General features: G+C 43.5%; 1 protein-coding gene across 1 annotated transcript in view; it reads right to left on the bottom strand.

The window, feature by feature from the left end:
* pcsk5b (proprotein convertase subtilisin/kexin type 5b) overlaps positions 1–14,873 on the bottom strand; it is a 69,027-nt gene that overhangs the window by 35,095 nt on the left and 19,059 nt on the right. Inside the window, exons 4-9 of the mRNA XM_071529485.1 lie at positions 13,305–13,448; positions 12,222–12,298; positions 7,721–7,809; positions 6,214–6,386; positions 2,090–2,302; positions 80–180 (exon numbers count right to left, since the gene is read on the bottom strand). Coding sequence (XP_071385586.1) covers positions 80–180; positions 2,090–2,302; positions 6,214–6,386; positions 7,721–7,809; positions 12,222–12,298; positions 13,305–13,448 — 797 coding nt within the window. The remainder of the gene's footprint in view (positions 1–79; positions 181–2,089; positions 2,303–6,213; positions 6,387–7,720; positions 7,810–12,221; positions 12,299–13,304; positions 13,449–14,873) is intronic.

The following is a 14,873-nucleotide window of genomic DNA, read 5'->3' as shown; positions in this document are numbered from 1 at the left end:
GCGAGAGGACAAGAGGGCATTAGAAGGTAAGCGGAGGCCAAAGGGATGAAGCGGAGGGATGAGGTTAAGTGGATCTTACTTTGCCTCCAGGGCCAGCGCAATGATGGCAGCAGCCATGGGAGCCGAGGCCGATGTCCCTGTGTGACTGTCTGTACACCGATGTCTCAGGTCTGTTGTGATCTGCGGATAGAGAGGAGAGGGGGGAGGGGTGAAAAGAGAGAGAGAGAGAAGGAAGAGAAGGGGTCATAGAAAGGGGAAAGAGGGCAATGGAAGGCAATGGACGAAGAACAGGGAAGGGAAGAGAAAGAAGGAAAAGGGAGGGGATGGGGTAGGAAGGAGGGGAAGTGAAAGAGGGAAGGGGAAAGAAATGGGAGAGGAAAGAAGGAAGCAAGGAAGGAAGGGGCACAATGGAGGAGATGAAGAAAGAGGGCGATACAGGAGGGGGAGAGAAACAGCAGGAGGTGGGGCGGTGGAAACAGAGGTGGTGGGAGAGGAAGAGAGGAGAAAATGGAGTGACAGCAAGGGCAGGAGGAGAGAGAGAGAGAGAGAGAGAGAGAGAGAGAGAGAGAGAGAGAGAGAGAGAGAGAGGCAGAGAAAGAGAGAGAAAGACAGACAGAGAGAGAGAGAGAAAGACAGACAGAGAGAGAGAGAGAGAGAGAGAGAGAGAGAGACAGGCAGAGAGAGAGAGAAAGGCAGACAGAGAGAGGGAGAGAGAGATTCAAGTCGTGAGGATCAGGAGGATTTAGACACACCTGAAACTCACATTCCAGCTTTGATACACTGCCCTGCTGCAGATAACGGACACACATACACACACACACACACACACACACACACACACACACACACACACACACACACACACTAATCACCAGTTCTTCCCCCCGAGAATTCAAGAAATCAATCCAATGGCCAAGGAGAACCAAAGGGCAGAGAGTAAGACGCAATAAGAGCTTGTGAAATTTGTTGTTAAAACAGTGTGTATTCGCTCTGATTGTATGGACTTTAGTCGGCCAACTAGTCATTCAGACAGCTTGCCAGTCAGTCAGCCAAGAAAAGCTTGGCTAACGTCCAGTCTGAGCCCCCATCAAAGGACCTTTCCTGGACCAAAAAGTTTGAGGGATTATCTGAACACACACACACACACACACACACACACACACACACACACACACATCAAGAGTCTGAAATGGTTTAGTACGAAGTGAAAGTGGTCCAACAGCATTAGAGGTAGACAGGACAGTATGTGCTCAAGTAGATTAGACTGACATTCAGATAAATGAGGTTCTACTGTAAGTGTACAAAGCCTTCGTAGTAGGGAAACTGTACAGAGAGTGAACACATCAAAAGAGTGTGTGTGTGTGTGTGTGTGTGTGCACACTGTCTGCAGCATCAATACGGGGAATGTAGCAAGGAATTGCCAGACAAGCTAGCACACAGTGGCCAACTGTCACTGTCCATCCCAGTGAATCATGGGAGAGGTTTGGTCGGCTCGGGTCAAACCAGGACACTCCACTGGGCAGGCAAGCGCACACACACACACACACACACACACACACACACAAACACACACACCACATTAAATAGGTTAAAAGACAAGAGTTATGGCCCTTGATGCCAAATCAGAGCAGTTGTGATCACGCTTTACTCATTCCAAATGAAATTGCATATGTACAAACTGTTTAATAATCCCTTTTCTGAATCCTGTTCAAATGTTTTAGTTTTGAAAGCAAAGTCCAACACTGGATTGGACTCTCTTCAGTGTAAATGGATGGTTATCAAGTGCCAAAGGTCTATCTTGGCAAGTTATCTGTTTGGTACATGTCAAACATTTGAATCTGGAAAGGGGAATATTTTGCGCTACACATCAAAACAAAGCTTTAACTGCAACAAAACACCAAAGATACAACATGGACTTCAATGATGAAGGCAGAAGTATTTTGGCGCTGCTGTAAAATTAGGCCATGGGTACTTGCGCCCTTTTGAGCATCTGTGTGCGTGTGTGTGTGTGTGTGTGTGTGTGTTTGTGTGCGCTACAACAGCTCTCTCAATCTAACTCACACACACACACACACACTCCCATCCTTACGATCTTTCGGTCGTAGTTCTCTCCGCTGCTGTAGGTGGTGGTCAGGGTGGAGGAGCACTCCTCCAGGTACCAGGGCTTGCGTCCGCTCTCGGCCGTGCTGGAGATGGAGATGGTGTAGATGGAGTTGGTGTAGCCGTCGCAGGAGCAGTGGTCCCTGCTGCGCCCGCCGTTGCCCGACGCCCACACGAAGATTGAGCCGCGCCCCTTCCTCCCCTGGCAGGAAACGAGGCAGAGAGGACACAGTAAGAGGCTGAAGGCGTGTCTTGGCACCCGGAGGTTAATTACAGTTCTTCAGGCTCTTTTAATGTTTACATCTGCGTTTGTCACCATGGGACTGTTGTATTTTCAGGGATCTTTGTTGAACTGCGCATGTCTGAAATGCCTGTGCTAGTAACCTTGACTCTTTTTCTGTGGTGATTCAAGGAGAAGACACTGGAAATGAAACATGGATCTGCAATCAGATTGCCTTTGGTTATGTTTACAAGAAAATCATACTTTTTTAGCCAAAGGTTATCTCCGCCAACAAAGTTGAAAGGAGGTAATGTTGTCTCCTGTCTGTTAACAGGAGATCTAATTATTTATCAAGTTATGAACACATTTGGCTGATTTGGCATAGTCCTTGATCAGATTTTGGTGGCGATTCAGATTAAAGATTCCACTATTAGACGATTTTCATTTTAGTCATAACTCTTATGCTGCGTTCATGTGCAGATGGGAAAGTACGACATCCAGGACTTCCAAGTCGACTGCTAAACTGCACTGCATTCATGTGCGATTTTGTCGGAAAATCAAATCCTGAACACAAACAATAAACAAACACAAACTGTTATGGAGGCTGCAGCTTTGCAAGTTGGAGAATTGTTCAGTGTTGGTGGAGGTCTGCGCTCTGAGTGCCGTCTAGTTTGCCTCATGTTCCACAGATATGAACAACAAAAGACGGATGCCAGCGACTGAGACTCTGTTTATAGATCGATAGGCAGCTAAGATGGTTTAAGTCCTCAGCAGCCCTGCAAGTCTCTGGCAGCAGATCTGATGTAAGTTCAATCATAACGTTTCAACTGGCCAAAATGTAGTGGGGATTTTTTCCTTTCAGAGTTGCCACTGCTGAGTATTGTGTTGTGCTAAGCGATCAATCTGGAGTGTATTTTTTCTCTGTCAGGCCGACAGTCAGCTGAGGTGAACTCCTGCCCCTCCTCACATCAGTGTTGTAGGAGAGATTCAGCTTTATTTACTGTTTGACAATGATTTGTCTGAATACTGCTTTTATTGCTGCCAGACTAGTTTTAGACTAATATGTCAGTATAGGACGTGTGTTTTGTAAAAAGATGTATGCTTTCGTGAATAGTACATTTCATTGCATCAAGTCTGATGTTTGACTTAAGGTTTCATGTTTTTTCAATGTTTAATTTTGCCAATGTATTATTAAGAAATTGCAGAATGCAGAGGAATTAATACTATAATTTCGCTTGAATATGCTAATATGTAATCATTCATAACTTTTAAACTAGTTCTTTGTTGCCTTGACATCTCTACATTTATTTTTTTATTCTTGTCTAAAGATCCTTCCATTTCAAATTAAAAAGTGGCATTATGGAAGGAAGCAACAGAAATTCTAAAGCAACAATTATATGCAAAGACAAGCAGCTGTTCTACACACTTTGGCCCTATATAGCAAAAAATATATGCATAGATACATTTTAACAGAAAATAAGACTTTACTGAGTCGTTAGAACTTTTTGATGTGCAAGTTCTGTGCTTTAAATAGGTTTTGGCTGAACATTTCATCATCCCCACATTCCAAACATATGGACATTTGTAATAGATGACACCAGGCAGCTGTTTAATATTCAAATGTAAGTTTCCAGGAGAAGTTGCACAGTACGTTAAAAAATGCATCCCAGATGTATCGGAGGGAATTGGCCAGGTCCAGAGCTAGAGCTAGAGCCGCTTAAAATCTAATCGACTCAGAATGTGAATACAGACTCCAATTCATTTACTAATGACAGAGCGTTCGTTCCCAATTACTTTCCATTGTTTAGATATGTCAACCCTCCGATGCCAAATGCTTTTCACTATTTCAATTAGACGTTCCACTTCTTGAATTGGCCGAGCTGAAAACGGAGTATAAGCCGAGGCCGGGTTGAGAGGCGGAGTGAGCCGTGGGACGGTGGCGGTGGTGACCGGCAGAGTTATGGAGCCAAAGTTCAGCCAGGAGTCAGAGAAAAAGACATCTAACAGACTGATTGGCACTGTGATTCACACTGTTTGTCAAGACACACACGCAAACAAACACTCAGCCAGGTACGCCCAAACACACACACACACAGGCACGCAAACACAGAGACACACACATACACACTCACTCACAAGGGAATAAAAGGTGGAAGGGAGTTCTTCAAAAAGGGGCTTCTGTCAGGCAGCGATAAGCGAGAAGAGCCCCTCTGAGTGAGAAGGGGATCAGACAGGAGCAAACGCTGACAGATGAGAGTGATGGAGAGCGCTTTGAACAGCAGTTAGCAAAAGAAAAGAGCGGACAAAGAATTGGGAGGGAGAGGAGGATGGGGGGGCTGAGTGGAGAGGATGAGGGGGGAGAGGAGGATGAAGGAGGGGAAGGAGAGAGGTGAAACACAATGGAAAAGTGATAGACAGCCATCAGTATGGGGAACAAAAAAAGGATAAAAGTTTAAAAAAAGAAAAAAAACCCAAAAGAGTGGAAAGTTAAGAAACACTGATGAAAATTCACCAGAAAGAGAAAACTTATGCATAATGGAATAGGGCAAAGAGACACACACACACAGTCACACATACAAGTTCAGCCTCATTCTCATAACAAGCATGCCTACAAAAGTAAACACCCAATATATATATATACATGTCACATGCAAGGCAATAGTGTGTCTCTCTCTTTCATACACACACAGCTACAGAAAGCAGAGTGCAGCCCCCACAGCTGTCAGTTGTATCTCTGACACCCCGGCTCTCTCCGATAAAGTGTCTCTTCAGAGTGTCACATACACGCCACACTCACAAGCCTGCCATCTCCGCTCACCTTCACACACATACACACACACACACACACACACACACACACACACACACACACACAAGCAGACCAAAAGCAGGCACAGCCAGCTCTCACCAACTGGACACATATCTCCTTCACCTTTGTCATCTTAAAAGGCCGGCCTGTCAGGACTGCCGGGAACTGTCTTGTACGTACTAACCGTCTCTCCCTCTCCGTCTCCCCACCTGTCCCGTCTCTCTCTCTTTCTCTCCCTCTCTCTCTCCCCCTCTCCTTTTGCTGTAGCGTGCCGCAGGCTCTGAGTCAGTCAGGAACTTCTGTATCAGTCTGAAATCTCTGAGGTTCATATAAACCCTCGTCCCCGTCTGTCTGCATCTGTCTCCCCTTCTCAAAGGTCTACATCCACTAAACGAACATGTCAGCAAGCCTGATGCAGAGAATTTTGCAGATGTGTGTGTGTGTATGTGTGCGCATGTGTGTGCGTGCCCGCGCGTGTGTGTGTGTGTGTGTGTGTGTGTGGTCTGACATGACCAGTAAATGGCTTCACCCCACTTAACCTCTGTTATAGCTTTTCCACTCCACTCAGTCAAACAACACAGTACCAGCTCGTCGTTATGCAAATGCAGCGATGAATATGTAAATGAATATGCTAATAGGCCGGGGCTGCTCTCTAATCCAAATGTCCGGAGGAGCCCCACAGGCAGAGATAACTGGAGACGAATTTGGGATACGAGCACATGTGCATGTCGGAGCAAATGTGTGTGTGTGTGTGTGTCTGTGTGCGTATGTGTGCACAGTGTCAAGTTCCTGTAACTCCACTATCCTATTAGAGTTTATATCAATTCTCTCACAGATGTATGTGTATGTGTGTGTGTGTGCGTGTTTGAGAGCGTGTTTGTCCATCTCTCTTTCTATACACACATGCGTTTTTGTTTGTGTTTGTCTCTGTCGGCTCATGAATGCACACGTGTTCATGTCTCTCTCTCACCATGGAAATGCCAAAGTGCTTGCAAAGTCTTGGCTGGCCAGAGAAGCCTGTGTGTCCTGATACATGTTTCTGTATGTAAATGCGTGTTCACATGCCGGTCTGTCTCCTACTCACCATGCGGATACCGTTCTCGAAGGCCTGCCTGGCCAGAGAGGCCGGTCCGTCCACGGTCTTTCCGTCGTCGTCGGGTCCCCAGCTGGCGCTGTAGATGTCGATGTGCTGCGGCTGGAGGCTCAGAGACTTGGCCTCCACCATGTCCGTTACATCTCCGTCCAGCATGCGCACACCTGAGATACACAGACACAGGATTAATATACAGACTAATAAACATGCACATATCCAAAGTTTAATTTATCTCTCCTGAAATATACAGTAGAAATGTCTGGAAAAGTTTAATAACAAACAAGAGGCGCTGGAGCTGCCTAATGTCTCGCCTTAATCACCATGACATATTAAACATAAATTATGCAGATTAGGTCATTAATTAAGCTAATTAATGCATTAATTAGGAGATATTTCTATGTCAACATACTAGTTTACACGTAATTCATGGGTGGTATTAATATGAACACCGCATCTTAAAGTTACAAATGAAAAATTACTTTTTCACCTTGTTACCTAATTTTCCATGCCATAATATAAACCTACTTAACAATAAATGCTAAAGACTGTACACATTTTTTATTTTCTTGTATTTTTACATCAAAATCTCAAGACTCTAACTTCCTGAAAACTACGTACCTTTAGTGATTACTTCACTGTACCAGGAGGCGTACTTAAACAATCCCGCCCCTCCCATCAAATAAAGGTGCCTTTCTCTCCCTGACTGATATCCCATTGGTTTACACTTGTGAATGATCCCTCCCTGCGTTATGTACCTGATATCCTGTTTCAACGGGAAATACATCAAATTAAGGAAGCAAGATGCTGTTGCATTGCGACTTTAAAGCATGAAGGAGTTGTAGTAGGTTAAAGAAAATCAGTTTTTCTTGATTTATATACCAAAATCTAATCAGATAATCTAGTCTACGGGGAACCTGTGGTGTAAAGGCCAAATTATACTTCTGTGAGAGCATTTATGGTTCTGTGTCGGTGATTGTGCGCGTACACCACCGAAACTCTACGACGGCAGTGTCTTTGTTAACACGGAAGTAATAACAGAAGAAGTACTAGTGTTTACATTCTCTGAAACCTCTGGGATATTTCTTGCCATGAATTCAGTGACATCTAGTAGTCTTTATAATTCGGAGATGATGCGCCCTACAAATGAACATACTATTTGCGAACGTCCTCAGCTCGTCTCTCTTCGATCTGCTCCGTGTTGTTTTCACTATCGGCGGACGTCAAGCGGATACAGGTAGGAGGAAATACGAAGAGGACCAATGACTGAGTGAGTTTTTGCATCATCCTACCCTACAGTTGCACGTAAGCTACGGCGCAGTTTTGACGCAGAAGCATAAATTACCCTTTAGTATGAAGTTTCTCTCTTGTATTGTTCTTGAGTTATTGTGTTCACAAGACTGCGTCACAAACACCACCATGATGAGATAATGTCCCGCATACCGTGCACCATGGTCATTGTTCATAGTGTCATGTCGGACATATACAGCCAACCGCTCACCTCCTATTCTGGCATTGTAGGCAATTCCCACAATGCAATGGGAGTTGTTCGCCGCTGCAGCGACTTCGCCCGCACACCGTGTCCCGTGTCTAAGGAAAGAGCAGGAATGGACAACATATTACACAAATCTAAACCCACCCACACACACACACACACACACACACACACACACCACGTGCCCGAGTGAGAGGATGTCAGGGACACGCTTAACGCAAGCAAATGTATACACAAGCGCAGAGGCACGCACAAACTGCTAGATAAACACCGCCGCTTTTGAAGTGGAAAGCAGGGACACTTACAAGTAAACACACATTTGCACAGACAAATGTATACATTCCTGCAGAGGTATTCCTAAACAAAAATGGCTCAGCATAGTAAGTATTAAAAATGAGGTAAATGCTACAAATATTTCTACAATACCTGCCATCTGCCTCTTAGACCTTACAGAGAATGTTAGTTGTGGTAGTTCAAGATTTCTAATGCTGCAAAAACCCACAATCCCCAAGAACCTTCATACACACACACAATGTGAGGACAAACATTTTTAATATTCCTCAATGCCAGTGCTCCCAATATTTAAACACACACACACACACACACACACAAATACATAATTCAAGGGCCCCTCAATGCTGTGCTTAAGCCCTTTGCTTCCAAACAGACACGCACACAAACAAACAATAATAGTTCAAACATCTCCAACATCCCTCGAAGATTTCTAATGCCCACACTTCTAAAACCCCTTGTCACACACACTCACAAACACACACACACACACACACACACACCAGGGTAACATTCCACCAGTAACTGCAGTGGTGACAATCGGCTCGGGTCAGCGACCAGCGTAAACAAACACGAATATGTTTGTGTCCACCGCCTCCTCGAAAACACCACTATCTGGCTCGGCACCACACACACACACATACACACACACACACACACACGCACACACACCCCCTGCAGAGAACATCTGCATCGCGACACCCCCCGGAAACAGCTCTGACCGCTGCTATGGAAACCCAGCATCTAGCTATCGAAACCCCCAGGGAAGACACAGGGACGCACTTCGACCGAGGAAAAAAACAAGTTTCACAGCAACTCGTCGAGATTCGAGTTAACATATATTTAATAACAGGGTCGGGGGGGGGGGGGGGGGGTTTCAAAGGATCCTGCATATCGGTGCATCCCGGTGTATCAGTGAGCCAAGGTGTGTATCATGTACCCGCAACATCCTGGGTTTGAATCTGGCTTGGTACCTTTGCTGCATGTCATCCTCCTCTCTCCCAAAAAGCCCAAAAATCTTTTCCTTTGTCCCATGCAGGTGCAGCACCAAACAAATGCAAGCTAACACACACACACACACACAAACACACACACACAACAACACAACGCTCATCAACCCACTGGTTTTGAGCGCTTCACTTTACTGTAATTTGTCAGAGAAATATGAACGCCCTGGATTGTTTTTCCACCTTTACTCCCACTTGACAAAAAGGGACTTCAGCCAGACTTTCTTCCCATGCTACACAGAGCGAAAGCCAAGTGTGGAAAAAGGTCTGGAAACGTGAAACTACTCCGCTGTCCAGTGTCACGTTTCAACAAAACTAGAGAAAGTTGATCCGAGAGCAGTTAAGCACAAATACATTAACGTCTAATAGCCCCTCTGCTGGCTTGTGTTTGAGGTATTAGCCTTAGTAGAACATTACAATTTGTTAGTGTACAAATCTCTGTTAGAGTTCACCTGTTATCACCACCGCTTTTCCAAACATCCACACTTCTAGCACATATACAAGCACAGCAGTCCACTCTGCTGTGCTTTTTTTCCATTCTGTGTCCAGGGTCAAACACCAAAAGCAATTATGGGTGTTTTACATTGAAATTATCTTCAGATTTCCATAATGTTATTAAGAGTTCAAACAGAAAATTAGCACATATCCCAATAAATTGTTCTGTCAAACAGCTTTTCTATGTCATTCTCTGTATAGGTGGCATGACGTGACACATTTAGGACAAACTTAATTAACACAATTGAAACTGTGTGGGTGTGTAAGTTTAACATATTAGCTCCCTCTATCACAGTTGATGAGCCAAACTGCTGGCTCCCTCTTCCAGGCCGCCTCTTCCAGTCTTCACTCAGTCCGTTTCACTCCACTATTCCATAAAATCGTCTGTCTGACCATCTCTGCCATTTCCACCCTTTGTTTATGCCTGTATTTTCCATTTTCTACACATCTGTGTCATAGCTACTCAGGGATCTCTCTGTGTTTCAACCAGAACCATACAACATCTGTGGAAGCGATAATGGTCAATGGGAACAACACACACACACACACACACACAGATCATTGATTCACATAGAAACACAGAAACATTATATATGTACTTTTCTGCAAGTTACATAGGCTGCACTTCTCCTATGAAACTCATGTTTAGCTCTCTGTGGCACCAGATCTGATACTTTACATGGGCGTCTAAACATGTAAACATGTAAACAAAGGGGGAAAAAATGGATTCCAAGTGTTCTGGCATGAAAACATCCAAATCAGAAAGAGTTAAAAATCATACATTTTTGAGTTTTACCCTGCACATAAACAAAAAAATGAAAAATAAAAGCAGTTTGCATATATTTTTATTCCATTTAGTTTTACAAGTAGGCAAGATGGTTTTAGTTCAGTTTTAGATTTTTCTCATGTCTCATTTTTTATCTGTATTTCAGTTCACGTTCTCGTTTTTGTCTCAGTTTTAGTTTACAAATCCAACCATAGACCCATAAAAACAGACCTAACCCCCATGCAACCAAAATCGCAAATATTATTATATTTCCCCTAGTTCAGTCAGGCTCTAACATATGGAAATGTACAAACTCGCTGGCACAAAAGGACATGACCTCAGACAAAAGAACAGCTTGCGCTTCTCAGGGGACAGACACACACACACACACACACACACACACACACACACACTCTCTCAGGTGAATACAAGAGCAGATATTTCATTAGCATCCATTTACACATCATATCCGTGAAATGTGATTTATTAAAATAGACGGATAGGGCTTGAGAGGACTGAAACCAAACTCAGAACATACACACAGATCACAAAACCTACAGACTATAGATCTAGAATGTGGAACTAGTGGATCAAAACACTAAAATCGGTTACTAACGTTTCATTAATCGAAGTACAATGACTATTTTTTTTCCTTTTCACAAAAGATGTTCGATCTCTAATGGAGAAAAAATGATTTTTCCCAATCATTTGTATCACATAATTCCAAAAAGTCTATGCTGTAACAGATAGGACGGATTCTCGGTAATCTGCAATATTTAAAAGTTAGTACTTGCAAGCAATATCAGCACTAAAGAAATGGGTGCTAGTGCGTGTTGCAGTGTGTGTTATTTCACAGAAGTGAAAGGGAGATTCGGCCCGTGATCAGATAGGATGTTTTTTTTTTCAGCTTAAAAGCGAATCGCAGCAAGGAGCGTTACATCATTCTTGTTGCTATGCAACACAAAGTTTGACAACAGCTTACAAGCTATCTAAACAGCATTAGCCAGCTAACCTGAAGTAAGGAGATAATGTTGTTGAAAATGAAAATAGACAAGAGAAAGTTAGATTGCTCTGCTTGCATTCTGAAAAAGGGTGTTGTGGCTAAAGTTAGTGTTACTCATCAGGAAACTGTAAGACACTGCGTACTTCCCTCCAGGTGCTTTTTTTTTTCACGTCATTCGGCTTCCATTTGGCAAGGGACATGAACACTGTGTCGAACACTTTCTGAACTACACCCATTTTTCCTGCGGTTAGAAATAAGTGATCCCCAGTTCATAAATCCTGTATGAGTAATCTTGAATTTGCCGCACACAGAAGAGTCACACGAAAGGCTGAAGAGCTGAACCCGCATTTCTCTTCAGACAAATAACATTGCAGTCAAGAATGAATTCAGCCTCAGAAGGAGAGCCACTCATTAAGCTGTATCTGCAGGCCTCATGTCTCTTTAAGACAATACATTACCAGCAGGGACTGAGCCGCTGCCAAGGCATTTGGGCTGCGGCGGCCAAACACACACACATACACACACACACACACACACACACCAAAAATCACTCACTAGGCCAAACTGGCACAAGACAAGTGCCTGGACAGGAGAGAGGCTCTCTTTCACTCTCGCTCTCTCTCTCTCCTACACACACACACACACACACACACACACACACACACACACACACCAATTCTCCGACATACAAAAACCACAACCCACCCACAAACGTCACATTCAAATACACTAATGTAACTCATCACACCCACAACAGGATCAGGGACAGGCAAACATATTGAAACCAAGAACTTCTGGTAGATATAAATCAGGAAAACACTGACACACACACGCACGCACACACACACACACACACGCACGGGTTTGTATTACATTTGGTCTCTGCAAAGATAGAATTCCTCTCTCCCTCTCACACACACACACACGGTAATGCTAGTATCTTACTTGTTCTCGTTGCTTGCGTCGTAGCGAGGCATGGGATCCATATCGTTGCCGTTGACATCAAAGCTGGCCTGAGGGTCCTGCAGGAGACACAGATGTGACAACGCTCAAAACATCAAAATCACACTTGTCAATATGATCGGGGAATAAAAAAAAAAAACAAAAAAAAAAACAGGAAAATTCATTTGAAACTTTTAGGTCCAACTCCATGTGTGTGCGTTTGTGATCTGTATACGTGCAAGAAGCTTCTCTAACCCAATCAAACAGTTCACACCAGCATCACAAAAGTTTTGTAAATCGAATGCAATCAGCGCTAACCCAATCTGCCGCACCGCTTGCCCTGGGCATAAACAAATCCAGGCATTAAGAGTAGCTAATAACAGCAATGCAGGCTCTATCAAACGGGGTGTGAATCATTTTATCTGTTTGACTGATGGGTTTACCTGATGCCTCGGGCCGACAAAACGCTTAAACTATTTGGCCTTCTTCTGACAAACACATACCTCGGCATGCACATACACAACCACACACACACAAGCATGTGCACATGTGCACATGTACACGCATACTGGCACAAACACGGGTTTGAGGAAGATTACATTCAAAATGTACACATTACTGTCTGATTCAAAGTACAATCAGTAATGCAATCCAGTGGATTACTTCAATTTAACACGAAAACGGAAACTGACAATTTACTCGTAATTGCAAACTGTAATTTGAATGTTATTAACATCATTATTATCACCATTAGTTCGAATGTGTACACTGATGTGTCCATAATCAATCAGCAATAATTGATCCATCAGTAACTGAGTTTTTTTTAATAACTCATTACAGTTAATCAGGTTACTGTAATCCTGGTTCATATAATTTATTAAACACACACACACACACAATCACACACACACATGCTGATGCGCACAAACACACAAACCCTCCCAAACACACGCACACACAAACAAACATAAATGCATTCAGTTCACTCGCCAAACACCTCCCCCCCACCACCACTACCACAACACACACACACACACACACACCACCGCTTGTAGCCACCCTACACGCGCATACATACACACTCACGTAGTTCTGAAGGAGGTCTGGGTGGTTCCTCTCGATGCCGTCGTCCAGGATGGTCACCACCACGTCTTTCCCCGTGTAGCCTCTCTTCCACGCTCCCATGATGTTCATGTCCGACTGGCAGTTATGGACGTCGTCGTTACAGTGCTGGAGAGGAGGGGAGAGGGGGAGAGAGGGGGAGGGGGGGAGAACATGAGGAGAACAGGAGAACAAGCAAGGAAGCAGAAGAGTTGGAGGTAAGAGGTGAGGGGAGCGAGAAGGTAAGAGAGAAAGAGGAAATAGAAAACAAGAAAGAGAAAGAGAAAGAGAGAAAAATAATCCATTAGGGTCTTGTTGATGCACAGATGAGAGGTCGTCAGTGTGTATACAGAACAATGTTTTCCTATCTAACTTTCAGTGTGCATCAGTATTGTGTTTTCTTATACACAGACAGAGTCAGAGATTCAGAGATGCAGTCCAAGTCAAGTCTCAAGTCTCGGGTCACGAGTCAAGCCTCAGACAGTCTGCTTAATAAGAAATTTATAGCCAGCTGAATACATTATGTCTTATTTAGCTATCTGAACATCAGGCGCTGCTTAAATAATATGATAATGTAGCCTAAATGAAGATATAGATATGAACCACAAGTCTACATTATCACTTAACACATTATATAGGGGGAAAAAACCACAATAAAAGCGCTGATTTTTTAAGTTAAAAACTGTAATTGGAAACATGAACATCTCATGAATATGTCTGAGATCAAAGAGAGAGCTATTAGGGCTGGGCTATATGGTTGAAATCAATATCACAATAATTATAAGGTTTCCCGATATCGATATATATAACGACATGGCTCACGTATGCAAAATCACATGACAAATAATCAAATTAATTTCATTAACGTACCATACCTACCATTTTGTCAGAGTTTGTAAATAAAATTAGCTTTTTATCATCAGTTTAAACAGCAGAATTGTGTGTCACGATAACTCCAATTCACCATAACATGATTCCACTGAAAGACGATTAATATTGAATTATCGCCCATAGATTTGTTTTATATTTTACATCACTCTTTCCTTTCCTCTCCTCTCTTTTCCTAACTCTTGCTCATCTGGCTCTCAGTCAGCGATGACACATGTCAACATTGCCTACAATAATGCAGGTATTGTGCTAAAGCTAGGCGTGTTTTCAGGTGTCTGATAAAGTCTGACGTCGTCCATCCAGCAGCCTTTACTGTGATACTGCAGGCTTTTCAAACTGCAGTCCTTTTATTGAGTGAGTCCAACGGACTTAGACAAATTTCACAACAAAAGGCGCTGCAGCTGATGTCGTTGCTGCCGTCCTGTTTGTCCACATATCAAAGTGACATTTAGATGCGTCATCGTCATGCGCAACCTAAAAATAAACACTTCAATCATTTTATACAATGCATCAATGCCGTGCTTTTGCAGACGCTCATTGTTCGCGAGTTATTAATCTAAAGTCCGAGTCGAGGCTGATGTCAAATTGTACAAGACTTACAGTAAGTGCAGCTCCGGTGTGACTCACAAACTCGAGTCCCCATCCCTGATACTAGTGCAGTTAGGT

Source organism: Centroberyx affinis, unplaced genomic scaffold (genome assembly GCF_046629955.1).
Source record: "Centroberyx affinis isolate AG114_WGS23_722 - 3 ecotype Tasmania unplaced genomic scaffold, CSIRO-AGI_Caff_v1 ptg001793l_1, whole genome shotgun sequence".
In the NCBI taxonomy this organism is placed as follows: Eukaryota; Metazoa; Chordata; class Actinopteri; order Beryciformes; family Berycidae; genus Centroberyx; species Centroberyx affinis.
This window is presented reverse-complemented; position numbering and strand designations above follow the sequence as displayed.